We start from the raw sequence: 15,818 nt of genomic DNA, 5'->3' as shown, positions 1-15,818 counted from the left end.
ATTAAGCATTGTGTGTTTATGGGTAAGAGAAAGAAAGCATTTAAGCATTTAGTCTGTGCTTAGCGGCTGTCCGTCTGCCAAAGATAACTCTGCTGTAAGCATGACTGCAAACATACCTTAACTAGGGTAGCATGCCCTATTTCTTCTATTTAGTCTGCACTGGATGTTCCCTTATCTATTTTACTGATCTCAACCGTTTCTCACTAGTAAGCGAACAAAGACTTCCGTGAAAAACAAACCATGCCTCCAATTCGTCAGATAGGCAGGTCAGGGCAAGTCAAGGTCAAAGGTCATCTCCTGTTTCACTATATGGCAGATGTGACAGGATGGAGAGGCAATAAGAGTAGGGGGCCAGGCAGCTTCAAAAAGAGTCTATGAAAACTGACTCGGCTCATCTGGAGAGTGTGGGGCATGCTCAGTAGAAAAATGTCCATGTGGATTAGATGTACGTACAGTTTATCCAATATAAGTTAGTGAATTGTGAGGCTGGGAGAAAGTGTATAACTTTTAAACTAGTTGAAATAAAATCAGCAGATTCCTTGAGTCAAAAACACTTATATTTGATAGCATACCCTTCTTTATTTACAGGTATCAATAAATATCACAATGGTAAGTAAGGGATAAACCATTATATGGCATGCTGTTAGAAATAGAGTGGATTGAAGAGTAATAGAGTTTTATTTATATTTCCTGACAATAGCACAACTCCATATCTTTTCACTTCACTTTTTGCTCGCTGTTGAACTGCACATCATTTCTAACTGTTTATAGTTATACCTTATGTACAGTATTATATATTGTAGAAGTTCTGCCAAAGAGTTATGCAGTAAAATTATGTCACACCTATAAAAAGTCATTATTAATAATAGTAAATAGTAATAAATGCCATTGTTTTTTTAAGCTTTACCATTTTTTTGTATGCTGTATATTTAAATACAATATATATATATATATATATATATATATATATATACAATACATATAATATATATACATATAATATATATACAATATATATACAATATATATGTATATATATTTTACTATATACAGTATAACATACTTTTTTATCTGATTATTATAAAGTTTAGAATAGGTGCTTTTGGGAAGGAATAAGTCCAATACTGAATAACTTTTAGCAGCTGTGAGCTGATCCACTGTTAAAACTGTAGACTTTTCAGGCCCTTTCCTTTATACTTACTTCTCTTATTTCTGGGTTACTTTGGCATGGGTTTTCTCTTATTGTGGCACATTTGGGGATGTTAACAGTCATATTTTGGGTTACATATAAATGTAACTTCTACAACGATCAAATTTTTATTCACTACTTTTGCCTTGTTACTCTTTTTTATCTATTTAAATTTTTTGCTTTTTTTCCCCAAACAGAACTGAAAAGCCAAATCACGGGGTATGAGCAGTTTCATCAGATGGGGTGGAGTTGGTAATGGAGGTAATGGAGGCTTTTATTCATTTATCTTCAATAAGTGCTTTATACTGGCCATGGTCTCAGTGTCTTTTAAGCCTATCCTGCACTAGAAATACACGCTGGATAGGATTCACAGTCCATCACAGGATACTATGCTCACATGCACATGCATTTACATACAATCTTGTTATTGTTTGGTGTCTAAATATTCAATATTTAAATATTCATGCAGTAGAAATGTAAAATGTAAAAAAAAATGTTTTTTAGGAGGTTTGTTAAAGTATGCTCAAGAAGTAAAAAATACAATGTGATGAATTATTTTGTACATTTGTGGAAAATAATAGATTATACCTCTTTTCTTCAAAAAGGTTTGCGTTTTTGGTCATGGAACCACAAAGTAACTGTTGATATATTCGGATAATGGTGCCAAACCATCGTTTTTCTTTTCTCTCTCCTTCTCTCTCTCTCTTTTTATTATTTAACAAAAACCTAAAATTTCTGTTAACAATGCAGTCAAAATAAGATTTAACAGAAGTTATAAATATATTTGATTGTTTTTCAATATTACTAAGAAGAGAAATAAGACATGCATGAAGGGGACAGACAGTGGTAATCAGTGATTGTCATGAAGAACAGCAGTGACTGGTCACGAGACACCATGATGATCAGTGATTGGTCCTTTGGGAACGATGATGATAAGTGATGATTACTGATTGATCATGGGGAAACACTGAGGATCAATCACTGGGACAATATGGAATTTGTCCTTTTGTGGTGATTTATCATAACTTTTTTTGCTAAGCTTTTTTTAAATTCAGGAACAATTAAAGACACTAAGTTGGTAACACTCGACAAACTACATTACTAAATATCTGTCTTTTTTAAATGAAATTTAGATTTTGAGGTAACTGTATGTATGATTTGATCATAGAACAGCAGTTCCTGGTCAGATATAGAAAATGTGTATATCTTATCTACATTAACTAATACAATAATTGAGTTATAATTAAAATCTCATGCTAAATGTTTTGGCTAAATATGCTCCTGCGTATAAGATTACAGTGGTGTGTTGAGTTCCAGTCTGTCATAAAAAAAAAATAAAATTGGGCCGGTATTTATAGTCATCCCTCCTTAGTTCCCAAGCTTCAGACAGAAACAGGATTATGAACCATGCCGGCTCAACATTAACTATATGAATTGTTTAAATGTAATGATATTATTAAAGACGTACAGATTAGTGTGAATTGGCTTCTTTTAATCACCTATTTATTTCATTTATGATTGCATTTGATTTCTTTTAATTAAATTGAATGCTGTTAAAATACATGCCTGAAATGCATTTTGAATGGATGCTTCAAATAGGATCTTATTTAAGGATCTACTAAACAGTTCTGAAACAGTTTACAATTGGTAATGATGTCATATAAAGCATTTACATAAAGAACTAAGCCAGAGAAAACTGTTTGTAATCACACCTTCTAGATGAGTTTGGTGGCCGTCTAGAACAGAAAACATAAGGCAACCAGGAGCTTTGCCAAAATGCACTCATAAAAGCACATCCAGCTCATTACACATGTGACTTGGTGCAAAATATTGCTTAAGCATTTTGTGCAGCTTTGCTATCCTACACATCTGTGTAATCGGATATGGAATGACTTATCACTGCTATGACTGCTATGGGACATATCATTTCCACAGGTATGCACACGCACACACACACACACATTAAGATACACATACACACACACACAACTATCACAAGGGGTCTTTAATAGAAGTTAGAAGCTGCAGTACCTTTGTATCTCTCCCTGACGTTCTCATAAGCTTGCACAAAGCACTGCTCCTCCACATGTCCAAGCATGCTGGCTGGATTAGACATGGCCTTAAGGTCAGGTCAGCACAAACGTCTTCCTTTAACTTTTCTCTCGTTCTATGTGTCCTTCCTCAGTCTGATGTCCCTCCCTGTCAGCCGGGCTGCGTACAGATGAGTGTGTGTGTGTGTGTGTGCGCGTGTGTGTGTGTGTGTGGTGTCCCCCTGCACTCACTCAACACTGACTGTATGTGTGTGTTGCCGTTCACAGCATTGGCTTCCAGTCCAGACCACCAGTACCACTCCCCTTTCTAAGCTTGAGAAATACCAGCCCACACTCACACGCGCACACACACATGCACACACACACACACACACACACACACATATGCAAAAAAGACCCTCCTTTTAAAGGCCAACACACTAGTTTAGAACACTAAGCAAATTTTTAAGAAGGCCAGTAATATACATACATACTTGGACAAACTAAAGTCCATGTTAATAAAAAAATATTAATGATTAATTAATTAATTATTATAAAAATTGTAAAAATGCTACAAAAAGTATTGGCACCATCCACGTTTTTAAGGCACAAAATATTATTATTATTATTATTATTATTATTATTATTATAACAAAATACATACAATGATTAACACGTAATATTTGCTGTTCTGGAAAAAAACATAACACTTTTCTTTTTTTCTTGATTTTCTCTTGTAAAACATTTCAACATTATTTGCACCTCATAGGCATTGTTAAAATATGTACAAAATAGATTCAAAAGTATACAATTTAAAAATGTTTTTAATAATATTATGCTTCTCAAGAAATTCTATTATATTAATGTGATATAAAATGCTAAACTCTCCAGTGCTAGAGCCAGGCATCTGCTATAGTTAAACTCTACCTGAATGTAATTAATGATCTCTAAGGACATACTGTAACTTTGTATTGAACACTTAAAGTGTAAGCTCATTAGCCAAATAATCATCTTTAAGCACCGTTTTCAGTAAATACTATAAATAATTCAGTGACTACAAGAAAACAGAATGGGGGGTCAGTTACTGTCATTGTAACTGAATAGAGTATAAACATAAGGTTACAGACATTTAAATTAGCTTTATTGTTTATTACCAAATGTAAACCCAGGGACATTTCAGCACAAAAGAAGATGATGTTTGTTCACAAGTGTAAGTCGGGTAAAGGACATAAAAGATCACCAAAAAATATAATTAATTTGCCACTCACTCACTCACCATCTATACCACTTTATCCTGTATTCAGAGTCGCAAGGGGCCTGGAGCCTATCCCAGGAGACTTAGGGCACGAGGCAGGGTACACCCTGGACAGGGTGCCAATCCATCTCAGGGCACACACACATACACACACTTATTCACACACTACGCAATTTGGGAATGTCAATTAGCCTAATCTGCAGGTCTTTGGACTGCGGGAGGAAACCGGAGTACCCGGAGGAACCTACCAAGCACGGGGAGAACATGCACACAGAGATGGGAATCGAACCTGGCCGGGAATTGAACCGGGATGTGCAAACCACTAGTGTGCTGAAAAGGGAAACTGTATACAAAGAAAAAAGCACTAAAAAAAGTTGGATTGGTTTTCTGAAGTTTTGGGGCCATTTCACTGGTAGTGGTCTAGGGATGTTCAAAATAGCCTGCATAAAGTCTGCTATGTACCAGGTTATTTTAGGCAAAAATTGGTAGACTCTGGTAGAGATCTGTATATTTCAAAATGTTTTAATAAAAATAGGCAGCGTTTTCACTATTTATTCATTCTTCCTTATTATTTTTTGGTTAAGATAACGTGCCCCAAGGTATGAATGCATCAATGAATGCTTGTGCATGGTGTCCTGTAATTGATTAGCGTAGCATCCATCTGTCTATTTCTGCCTATTTTAGTGTTCTTTGGATAGGCTCTAAATCCACTGCAAACCTCGCCAGGATAAAGCAATTACTGTAAACCAACAAAGTTATTTAGAAAAAACACCACAAGTACATTCATACCAGAATAATAACCCCAAATCAGAGGGAGCAGAATTGTTCTAACTTTCTACGGGAATAGACAACATTTTTAAAACTTTCAGCAGAATTTGGAGAGCGTGATCAAACAAAAGTGGGAGAAATTGATTACATTTTCTTGTGACAGCAGGATGAACTTTCTGTGAGAACAGGAGGTACTGGTCAAAGTTTATGCGGGAGTGGTAGGGAATGGTCAAACTTTCTATGGGAATGTGGAAGCTTAGGGAAACTTTTTACAGGATTGCTTTTTGGTAGCAGTCACAACTGAAAATTACTTTTGGAGCAGGCAGGAGTGAGGGTAAACAGTCCTGCACACACATCTATTAACTCACTGACTTACTCTTAGGGCCCGTCCACAGGGAGACGCGTTTTGCTGTATACGTAAAAAATTTTTATCGTATTGGCGTTTTGTCCACACGGATCCGGCGTTTTAGGAGACTGAAACCACAATTTTTCTAAACCGGGTCCCAAAGTGGATAAATGTGAAAACGACACCCTTGCGGTTTCGTGTGTACAGCCAATCCGTATATTTTGTAAAACGATGATGTCATCACATCACGTGTCGCTTAGCCACCAGAGGGTGCTATGCTCCCGGACTCCATTTTGTGTTCTTTTGTGTTTCCTGTGGTTCCTTGGTTTTCCTTTAAACTTCATTACCCAGAGGGCACCCGGTCAGGTGATGGGAGCACACCTGAACCAAGGGTAGCTAATTATGTTTGTTATAACTAGTCTACCTAAGTTGAGTTTCGTTGTCTGGCATCTCTTAAGTTAAGTGGGTGTTATGGTTCCATGTTCTTGGTGGCACGCCACTTCCCTAGCTCCTGGTTTGCGTTGTTCTTGGTTTAGTTTTGTTTATGTACTGTCATGTTTTGTTCCTAGTTTGTCATGTTATCTCCTAGCTTGTGCTTATCCTAGCCTGTGCTTAGCCTAGCCTCAGTTTTGCCTAGCCATGTGTTAGCTGCTAGCGATGTGTATCCCCTAGTCATGTGTCAGCTCCTAGCCATACGAGTCTTCAAGTCATGTCTAGCACCTAATCTTGTTTAGCTCCTAGCCTTGTTTTCCTACTAGTTATGTTTTGCCCTATGCTATGTCTAGCTCTAAGTTATGTTTAGTTTCTGTTAGACGTTCCTGTTTGGTTTAGTTGGTGTCTTTATGTTCAGTTTCCCTTATTAAGGAATATTCCCCAATGATCACCTCTGCACATCTGCCTTCTCTAAAGTCCACACACAGCACCCGTTACACATGGAGCCTAAACGAGGAGACTAAGGGCGTGAGGCAGGGTACAGTATACACACACACCCTACAGGCAATTTGAGAACACCAATTAGCCTAATCTGCTGGTCTTTGGACTGTGGGAGGTAACCGAAGTACCCAGAGGAAACCCACCCACACGGTGAGAAACCTCTCACTTTAATTCACTTAAAACTCCAATCTTGTAAGTTGTATCAATTTTAAAGCCTTTAAATAAACATTTCATTTTGAGTAAATGAGGTCAGAAAAAAGCATAATACAACCACGGTATGTGTGTGTCAAATTGTCCAATGCACATTACACTGAGGTGAACAGTAAACATCGGATTGGAACTTTTGAAACTTCTTTTGATTGGAACATCAAAAGCAGAGATGCCACATGATTGAACAAGATGTGTCTTTGAGCTGGACTCTGGAAAGGAACTACCAAAATGTTGTTCATCATGTCTAACACCAGTCACCCAATGTTTTGGCCAAGCAGAAACACATGTTCAGTGGGAGACAGAGCTGCTCTACTGACAAACTCAGGAAATCCAATGCTCCAAGTTTTTGTCTGAGAGACGTGATCCTTGGTTATACAGCTCTCCTTCACTTACAGTTTACAGTTATATTTTTTTGCTCAGCATTTTCCCTAATCTGCATCGACCTTCATTACCTAAGTCTTGCACCACTTACTTTTAATTTTGCACTGCTGTCACTATTAATTGCTTCTCAGTTGCACCATCTCAATTTGCACTATTCTGTCCACTGAATATTCTTCCTCATTTGCCTATATTTCCATACTCCTCTTGTGCTTTACATATATTTAATATATTATATTGTGTTTTCCTTTTAGTAATTTCTGTTAAAGCATGATGCATTGAATGTACTCTACACGATTTGCAATTGTAACTACATGTCTATTGTGTCTACTGTCCTTGCTACTGGTTGTTTGAAATTTCCTTCGGGACCAATAAAGCATCTATCTATGTTATCTATGACATTTGTAGACACCAAGTGGAATTGTTTTAGTTCCAGGGGACGAATGTAGTAAATGTGTCCTACAGTAGATTTAGGACTTCTGGAAAAAAACTAAAGCAAGCTAGCCAGTCCATGTGGCAGCTTTTTGTAATATAATTGAAACACTCCCGCACTGCTTAATAATGCCTTATATATGTGTTTGGTTCAGCATTTCTGAAAGAGTAAAAACAGCTATTTGTAAGCTATTAATCAGACCGAGGTTCAGTTTAAACTGCTTTTGGCCGAATCCAAAAATAAATTCAGTTCAACATGCCAATGTTCAGCCAAACAGGGCCTGTAGAGTGTCTTGGGAATTACTTAGAGCCAAATCTGCTCAGGATTTTAGCTATTAGGCAGCAGCTTTGCTTTCCTTTAATGCAGAGTGATGACAAATGAAGCGTTGGAAAACCTGTTTTTGGAAAACTGGCATGCAAGTTACAATAACTGGTTTTGTAAGCTGCATTATAAAATTACTAAAATTGCTAAGTTGTTAAAATTAAGATGTATTGATGCTATTAGAAAAATTCTTTTTTTCTTTTTCATATTTTTTGGATAAGCAACCACAGGCTTATCACTGATATTTTTTGGATATCAGTCATAAATACTGACTGGTGTGGTTGTTGGTTTAACACTGAGACAGTGATTTAACACACACACACACACACACACATATGGATTTTTTAAAATCTATTCTTTATGCACTGATTCGGAATAAGGCTCACTATAGCAAAGATCTTTGAATCCAACTGAAAGACATTGCATAAATAAGTACACAAAAAGGGCTAAACACTGCAACATGTACACACGTTTTACAGTCTGGTGGTAGTTTACCATGTAATTTATATGCTCTAATTCAAAGGCTTTCCAAAACCTTCAAAAGCACAAGGTTCTCATTAGTTAGTTCGAAATAACAAACATGCTCCTGGAAAAAAATGCCCTTAAAAGGTAAAATGATTTAAAAGACCAGGTGTAAGCAGCTTTGAAAAGCAGCTACTGCTAAAGTCAGAACACTTAAGCATTTAATCGAAACCAGATTTCTGCTCATTGAACACAGTTGTTTAAACTACTGACCCCATGTGGTGACTGCATGTAAGAGATTTTATGAAAAGTAGTGACAGGTCGTTCATGAATGATTTGTTCTTTTTGAACTAGTCTTTAACGTGACTCAGAAGAACGAGTAGTCTCAGAGAGTGATTCGTTTATTTTCTACTGGGCGCACATGCGCAAAGCATCGCAAGACCTCTGTAGGTTATGTACAGGAAACAGAAGTGAGTAGTTCACTTCTGAGTCTTTTGGTCCAAATCGTTCGTTCTTTTGTTACATGACTCCCATAGAAGCTATGCAGTGCACTACACAGGAAACGGAATTGAACAGTTCTTCTCATGGGTCTTCTAGTCCGAGTCGTTTGTTCTTTTGTCACGTGATTTCTATATGTTGAGTAATTTCATATATATTCAAATACTTAAAAACATAAGATCGATTTAGTTTTGTGTAAGGAGAAATAATGACTTCTATTTACATTCATATAGATCTGTATTGCTATCAGCTCATAATTAATGTTACACTTATGCACTTCCTTGCACCTGAATAACATAAATCTGAAATCTGCATTGTTTAATTTTCAATTTTGTATTTTATCATCTTCTTTTTTTTCAGAAGAAGAAGAAGAATCAACATTTGCCAGATGCGCAAGTATCAATATTACATAAATACTCAAAGGAAATGTTTCACTGCTTGATTCAGCTGGTACAAGACCTCCCACAGAGCGACCTGGTAAAAGGAGGAGCTGGTGATACCAATCAGTGCTAGTCTGTAACAGCACCAGAAATTTGTGAGAACAGAATATTATTTTTTTCTTACTGCCAAGTTGATAAGGTGATAAGAGTTGACAGAGATACCTAAATGCATGCATATAATGATATCCCATCATTCATATGTGCTTAAAAAAAAAGAAAGTTATGGAACTTCGGAAATAATAAATAGTGTTGTAAATTTGATATACTGTATTTATGAGTTAATCTTATCTTGGCATAATAGTTGGCTAAAAATACAAAAAACTGTAAATATATAAATAAATATAATATGGGATGTGCATACAGTATAGGTCTGTGATCCCAAACAGGGTGTATTCCTGCTCTTCTTTTTCCAATGCCTTCAGACAATGGTCATACAAGCTATGATGATATAAACATGGATCATGTTTTTTTATTTTTGATCTAAAAAACAGATCAATGAAATTTCTGGGATCTGACATGACCAGGAACTGATGTACGTCTAGAATCACTCATAGAGCATCTGTTTCAAGATTTTATTAAATGTTACATGCATGATGGGAGTAGGTTTTACAATAATTTGTCTCTCATGTCCAGATCTCATGTCATGGCTGATTTGAGAGTGGTTAATATGAGCTGCTTCATTTTGCGTTTACATGGACCATAATCTCCAGAATAATAGCCAAATCAGAATAAAAATGTATCATGTAAACACCTAAATCAGTGTTGAACAGTCTGATCCAATCCACCCCGATCAGAAGTAAATTTCAGTCAAAAAGAGAGGGGTATGGTAAATCTTTGCTAAACTGTTCAATAGGTAAATAAACTCAGCAAAAAAAAGAAACGTCCTCTGACTTTCAACTGTCTTTACTTTCAGTAAACTTAATGTGTAAATATTTGTATGAACACTAAAAGAGTCAACACCATAAGACATAAACTAAAAATGTTTCACAATGTGTCCCTGAATGAAAGGAGGCTCAAAATCAGAAGTACCAGTCAGTATCTGGTGTGGCCACCAGCTGCTTGAAGTACTGCAGTGCATCTCCTTCTAATGGACTGGACCAGATTTGTCAGTTCTTGCTGTGAGATGTTACCCCACTCTTCCACCAAGGCACCTGCAAGTTCCCGGACATTTCTGGGGGGAATGGCCCTAGCCCTCACCCTGCGATCCAACAGGTCCCTACGTGCTCAATGGGATTGAGATCCGGGCTCTTCGCTGGCCATGGCAGAACACTGACATTGCTGTTATGCAGAAACTCACTCACAGAACGAGCAGTATGGCTGGTGGCATTGTCCTGCTGGAGGATCATGTCCGGATGAGCATGCATAAAAGGTACCACATGAGGGAGGAGGATGTCTTCCCTATACCGCAAGCCATTGAGATTGCCTGCAATGACAACAAGCTCAGTCCGATAGTGATGTGATATACCGCCCCAGACCATGACGGACCCCCCACCTCCAAATCGATCCCGCTCCAGGGTACAGGCCTCGGTGTAACGCTCATTACTTCGACGATAAACACGAATCCGTCCATCACCCCTGGTGAGACAAAACTGTGACTCATCAATGAAGAGCACTTTTTGCCACTCCTGTCTGGTCCAGCGAAGGGGGGTTTGTGCCCGTAGGCGGCATTGTTGCTGGTGATGTCTGGTAAGGACCTGCCTTACAACAGGCCTACAAGCCCTCAGTCCAGCCTCTCTCAGCCTATTGCGGACAGTCTGAGCACTGATAAAGCGATTGTGTGTTCTTGGTGTGACTCGGGCAGTTGTTGTGGCCATCCTCTACCTGTCAAGCAGGTGTGATATTCGGATGTACCGATACTGTGCAGGTGTTATTACACATGGTCTTCCACTGCGAGGATGATCAGCTGTCCTTCCTGTCTCCCTGTAGCGCTGTCTTAGGCGGCTCACAGTGTGGACATGGCCCACAGTAAAGCATTGAACCAATCACAGACGAGACTGAATTCTTGTAATCAATTATAACTCAGACGGCAGGATTTATCAGAAATGATAAAAAGCCTAACCTAACCTTAAAGTTAAAATAGGTTTATTCTGATGAAAAGTTTTTTGTTGTGAAGAAAGAAACACACCAAAAAAACACTAAACAAAAAGAGCACTATTTTCCCCTGCATTGGTGCCTGAAGGCTAAAGAATAAAGGCTTTATTGTATTTGCAAAAGCACATCTTGCAGTATTTGATCAACAGCCTTGTAAAGAGTTAAGCTAGAACCTCTGATCAGAAGGTTTTCAATCAGATAAAAAAAATAGTTCATGTTAACATAGCTTTTGTCCTATGGAGGAAGAGTGTGGACTGAGTATCTGAGTAATCACCATCACACTTTAACCACAGGATGGTAGTCTAGAGTGCAAACCCTACACGATTCCTGCTTCTTGTATTGACCACAATTGACAATTCATTACTCATACACAGCAGGTAAATTACCTTCACTGAGGAAATTCACCATGCAATAACATTTTAATCAACAAGCTTAAGGGTCATGTCCAAAGAAAGTGTTTTTCCTCAACTGCTTCTGGTAATACTGTGGCTCTTAAACTTTGTTTCTAAAAATATATATCATTATTACCTGGCATACTCCCTGTGCATTTTAAAATAAGCCACATAGTTACTGTAGCTGTGTATTCCAAGACATGCCATACAGTACATTTTTGCCTGTGAAGGACGTGATCATGGACTACATATAAGGAATGTAACCGAACGCAGCATGCTGCTATAGGGAAACTATAGCATAACTATGGCTATGAATACCTATTGCCTGTATACCTGTACCTATTATCAATGACGAACACATTGTACTTTTTTTTAAAATACTGTAAGTACTGATTTTTCAGGGGCACCTTGAACACTCTCTTACCGGTTTAGCTGTTACATAATGAGTTCTACACATACTCTGCCAGTAAACACAGAGGTAATGCAATAGTGTTAGATTACTTCTCAAGAAAATGAAAATAATAAAGACAACAGTCAGTAGCTCAGGGAACAGCAGTTCGGTAGGCAAACAATGAGGCTGGGCACTACACCAAAAAAACATTCTCAGTAAACATATACACACATGCGCGCGCGCACACACACACACACACCCACACACACACACACACACACACCTAGTACCTACTTGGTTTTACACCAGGAGAGCACTGTGCATACAAAATACTAGGTTAGCTTTGCTTACACAGGGCAAGTTAAATAATGGATCGTCCAAGGGTGTGTGCTTATGTGCATAATGTCACCAGACATCCATGCTACTTTAGGAGTTATTTCGCTAGCTGTTATTTATGAAGGTTATTTTGAAATGTTTGGCATCAGTATATAAAAGTGGACATAGTAATAATAATTTAATTACACTGTACTAATACAGTAGAGTCCAAGCCTCACATTTTATAATTACATACAATACATTTAAATATTAAAAACACAAGTTTGATATTTATGATGAAAATTGATATTTATGATCTAAAATTTTATAGAAATAGTGTTGTTGTTATTTTTGTCACAATGGAATGTTACAGTAACAGATTTGTAATCTCACATTTTGTCGTTTATTCTGTTGCCAGTCAGTTTAGACACTATTTCAATTTTGACCTGCAAAGTATTTATTACAAATATCAAACAAGATGAGATTTTTCTTTTTTGCATTTTACATTTGTAAAATTAGCTAGTTTAATTTGTAATTTAGCTAGTAAAGGTTTATTTACCTTGTTAAATTAACTAGATGAAGTTTTTAAATTAGCTTCTGTTGCTACCGTGCTTTAGTATCCATCGCAAAAAGGCTACTAAGCATTAGAGAACCAGCAAGTCAAATTTTAAGTTAGACTGTGTTAGACAAATAACTTCCTAAATAATTGCTAGGTCATGCAGTGTCTGGGTTAAAAAAAAAAAAAAAAACTTCTTTTAAGCTTGTTTATTTATGAATGCATGAATATGTTTATACACTTATGGACACCTAACCTTTAACCGAATGAGTTTACCAGTTTTGGGGGACATTTCTTTTTTAAGTAACTAATTACATTACAAAATTCCTGTCTTTAAAAAGTAATCAGGTACATTACAGCGTTACTTTCTGATAAAAGTAACTAGTTTGAGTACTTTTTCATTGCAGAAAATAAAAACTCCTTTGTGATTCCTCATGCATGTTGTTTTAGTCAAGACCTTTATAATTATTCTACCATCATTACTCAGTGAAGCTTGGCCCATAACCTGTTAACTACTAATACCCCTATCTGACCTACGCGGTTTCGCGCGGTGGCCGTAAGTACGGTTTATCATGATTCACTGCGAGTTTTAGCGCTGTGATTAAAGTTTGGGAAAAATAACTAAATAACTGAGTACTTAAATGGCAGTCCTGACGTGTTAGATTACTCGTTATATCAACAAAGTAATTCAAGTACTCTAATGGACTACACCCAACACTGGTTTTTAAACTTATATACTTTATAAACTCTTGCCACAAAGTTGAAAACACACAATTATCTGGAATGTCTTTGAATGCTGTAGCATTAAAATTTTCTTTTGCTGGAAATAAAAAACATTAACCTGTTCCTTGTATATAGAGTGAGCTCCTTTACGACATGGAGTTTTCCATGGTTGGTGTGGAGGAACTTTACTTTTGACTATTCTATACTTAAAAAAAAACACCAACTTCAGACCAGGCATTCTTGCCACACACCAGCAAATCCTTCTCAGCAAAGTGAAGGCTAATATAGCAGCAAGCAGCAAACCAACTCCATATTAATAGCCATGGGTTTGAAATAGGGTAGTCATTGATTGTGTCCATGTAATTTTGGCCATGTAGTTTTGTAGATATGTTTTACTTGTCTAAAATACATTGATGTTTGCCTCCATCCTCCTACATTATATTGGAAAACACTTTGAACCAATGATTTTAACATAAGTCCATCCCACCTTGTGTACTTTTTACTAAATATTATGTCAAAATAATACTCCAGCAGCTGTTAGGCCAAATAAACATCTGTGTCATCTAAGTCATCTGTGTACTGTATAATAGAGAGAAATATTGGGAAAAGCATACAATCTTGAGGAATGCCAACAAACATATTTTCACAACAAATCATGCATCAGATTCACTCTTCTATATGTGGAGGATGATTTAAGACCCAGGACACACCTATTTTACTGTAATGCAGCAGAAGCAATATTTTGACTCAGACCACCTCTTACCTGCGATGCGGATGACAGCTCTCTCAGCAGGGTCCAGAACATCTCCGGATGCCGATTTAGAACGTTTGACACGTTGGTGCTTGGGCAGATTCCAGGGCAATGTGTCTCCAGGTAGGGCTGAGGAGCACAGCTCGCTCCTACTCTCCTCTGATGCAGACCTCTCTCGGAGACGTGGACGAGAAGTCACAGACATTGCCTGCAACAGAGTAAAAGCTTTTGGTACTGTATCAAAGCTTTTATATATTTGCTGCCAAAGTTTAGACAGCACTTTTCACTATCACCATCAAAGCATCAGGGGAAACATCTACTGGAAGAACAATTTTCATCACTCCAGTACATTTCCTGAGACTTGTAGAGTTGATGTCAAGGCACACTAAAGCTGTTCTGTGTGCCTTGACACACTGTAGGCTATAATGAGAAGACTCAACAAAACAAGGTTGTTATAAAATCTCATTTAAAGAGCATTATCATTCAGCATTACTGTAAGCAAGGTATATGGAATTATACTGTGTTTTTCATGTCATTTTGAAGCCTCATTTGTCAGTAGCCAATGCAAAGTATTGCTTTTACACTTATTGCAATAGTTACTCAGGCAAAACTCGCAAGAAAATAGCCAGTCAACTTCTGATGGTACAGTAATGATAAATAATTTAATGTCATTAAATATTAAACACTGTTATGTAGACACAACTGAAGAACTATTGCCATTTTTCATAAAAATAAACCAAAATAATGAATGAAAATTTCCCACTTAAATTATTGGAGAATCACTCACCTTTGGTTATTAAGCAGCTTAAATTATTAACTTAAACAAAACTAAAATCCTTATCCAACAGGCAGATGGATGGTAATCTCAAGTCAGGTAGACGAAATAATTTCACCATCAGCCAGTAGCAGTAACAATAATGCCAGTACACACACATAAGCAGCTCTCCAGCAATGGTTTCATCATATAGTGATGTTGAGGTGCCAGTAGTATTAAAATCACTGCACAGAAAACTGCACAGTATGAGAAACAGATTTCAATATTAAATTATACCTCACCCAGGCTCAAAAGACCACCGATTATATAAATTATTCATTTTCTTAAAAAGCCTCACTAACTCTAGAGTTGACTATAATATTTCCATTAGCAAGGAAAATGGAGACAAGTGAAGAAGTCCTACTTCCTCTTAATGAATTAAAGAGGGAAAATGCTGAAACTGTACAGTAATACTGTAGGGCTTCCTACCACGGCTCTCTGTCATCGTGACCATAACACTGAGAGGCTTTCAAACTGCAGCCTACATCACATCACAAATTATACAGTAAATATAATTTCGGT

General features: G+C 37.1%; 1 protein-coding gene across 2 annotated transcripts in view; it reads right to left on the bottom strand.

Moving 5' to 3' along the window:
* The window catches only part of pleca (plectin a), a 123,197-nt gene that overhangs the window by 90,375 nt on the left and 17,004 nt on the right, over positions 1-15,818 (bottom strand). For both annotated transcript variants that reach the window (XM_053491971.1, XM_053491972.1), the window contains exon 4: positions 14,495-14,690. In XM_053491971.1, the coding sequence (XP_053347946.1) occupies positions 14,495-14,690 (196 nt within the window). The remainder of the gene's footprint in view (positions 1-14,494; positions 14,691-15,818) is intronic.

Source organism: Clarias gariepinus, chromosome 3 (genome assembly GCF_024256425.1).
Source record: "Clarias gariepinus isolate MV-2021 ecotype Netherlands chromosome 3, CGAR_prim_01v2, whole genome shotgun sequence".
Classification (NCBI taxonomy): domain Eukaryota; kingdom Metazoa; phylum Chordata; class Actinopteri; order Siluriformes; family Clariidae; genus Clarias; species Clarias gariepinus.
This window is presented reverse-complemented; position numbering and strand designations above follow the sequence as displayed.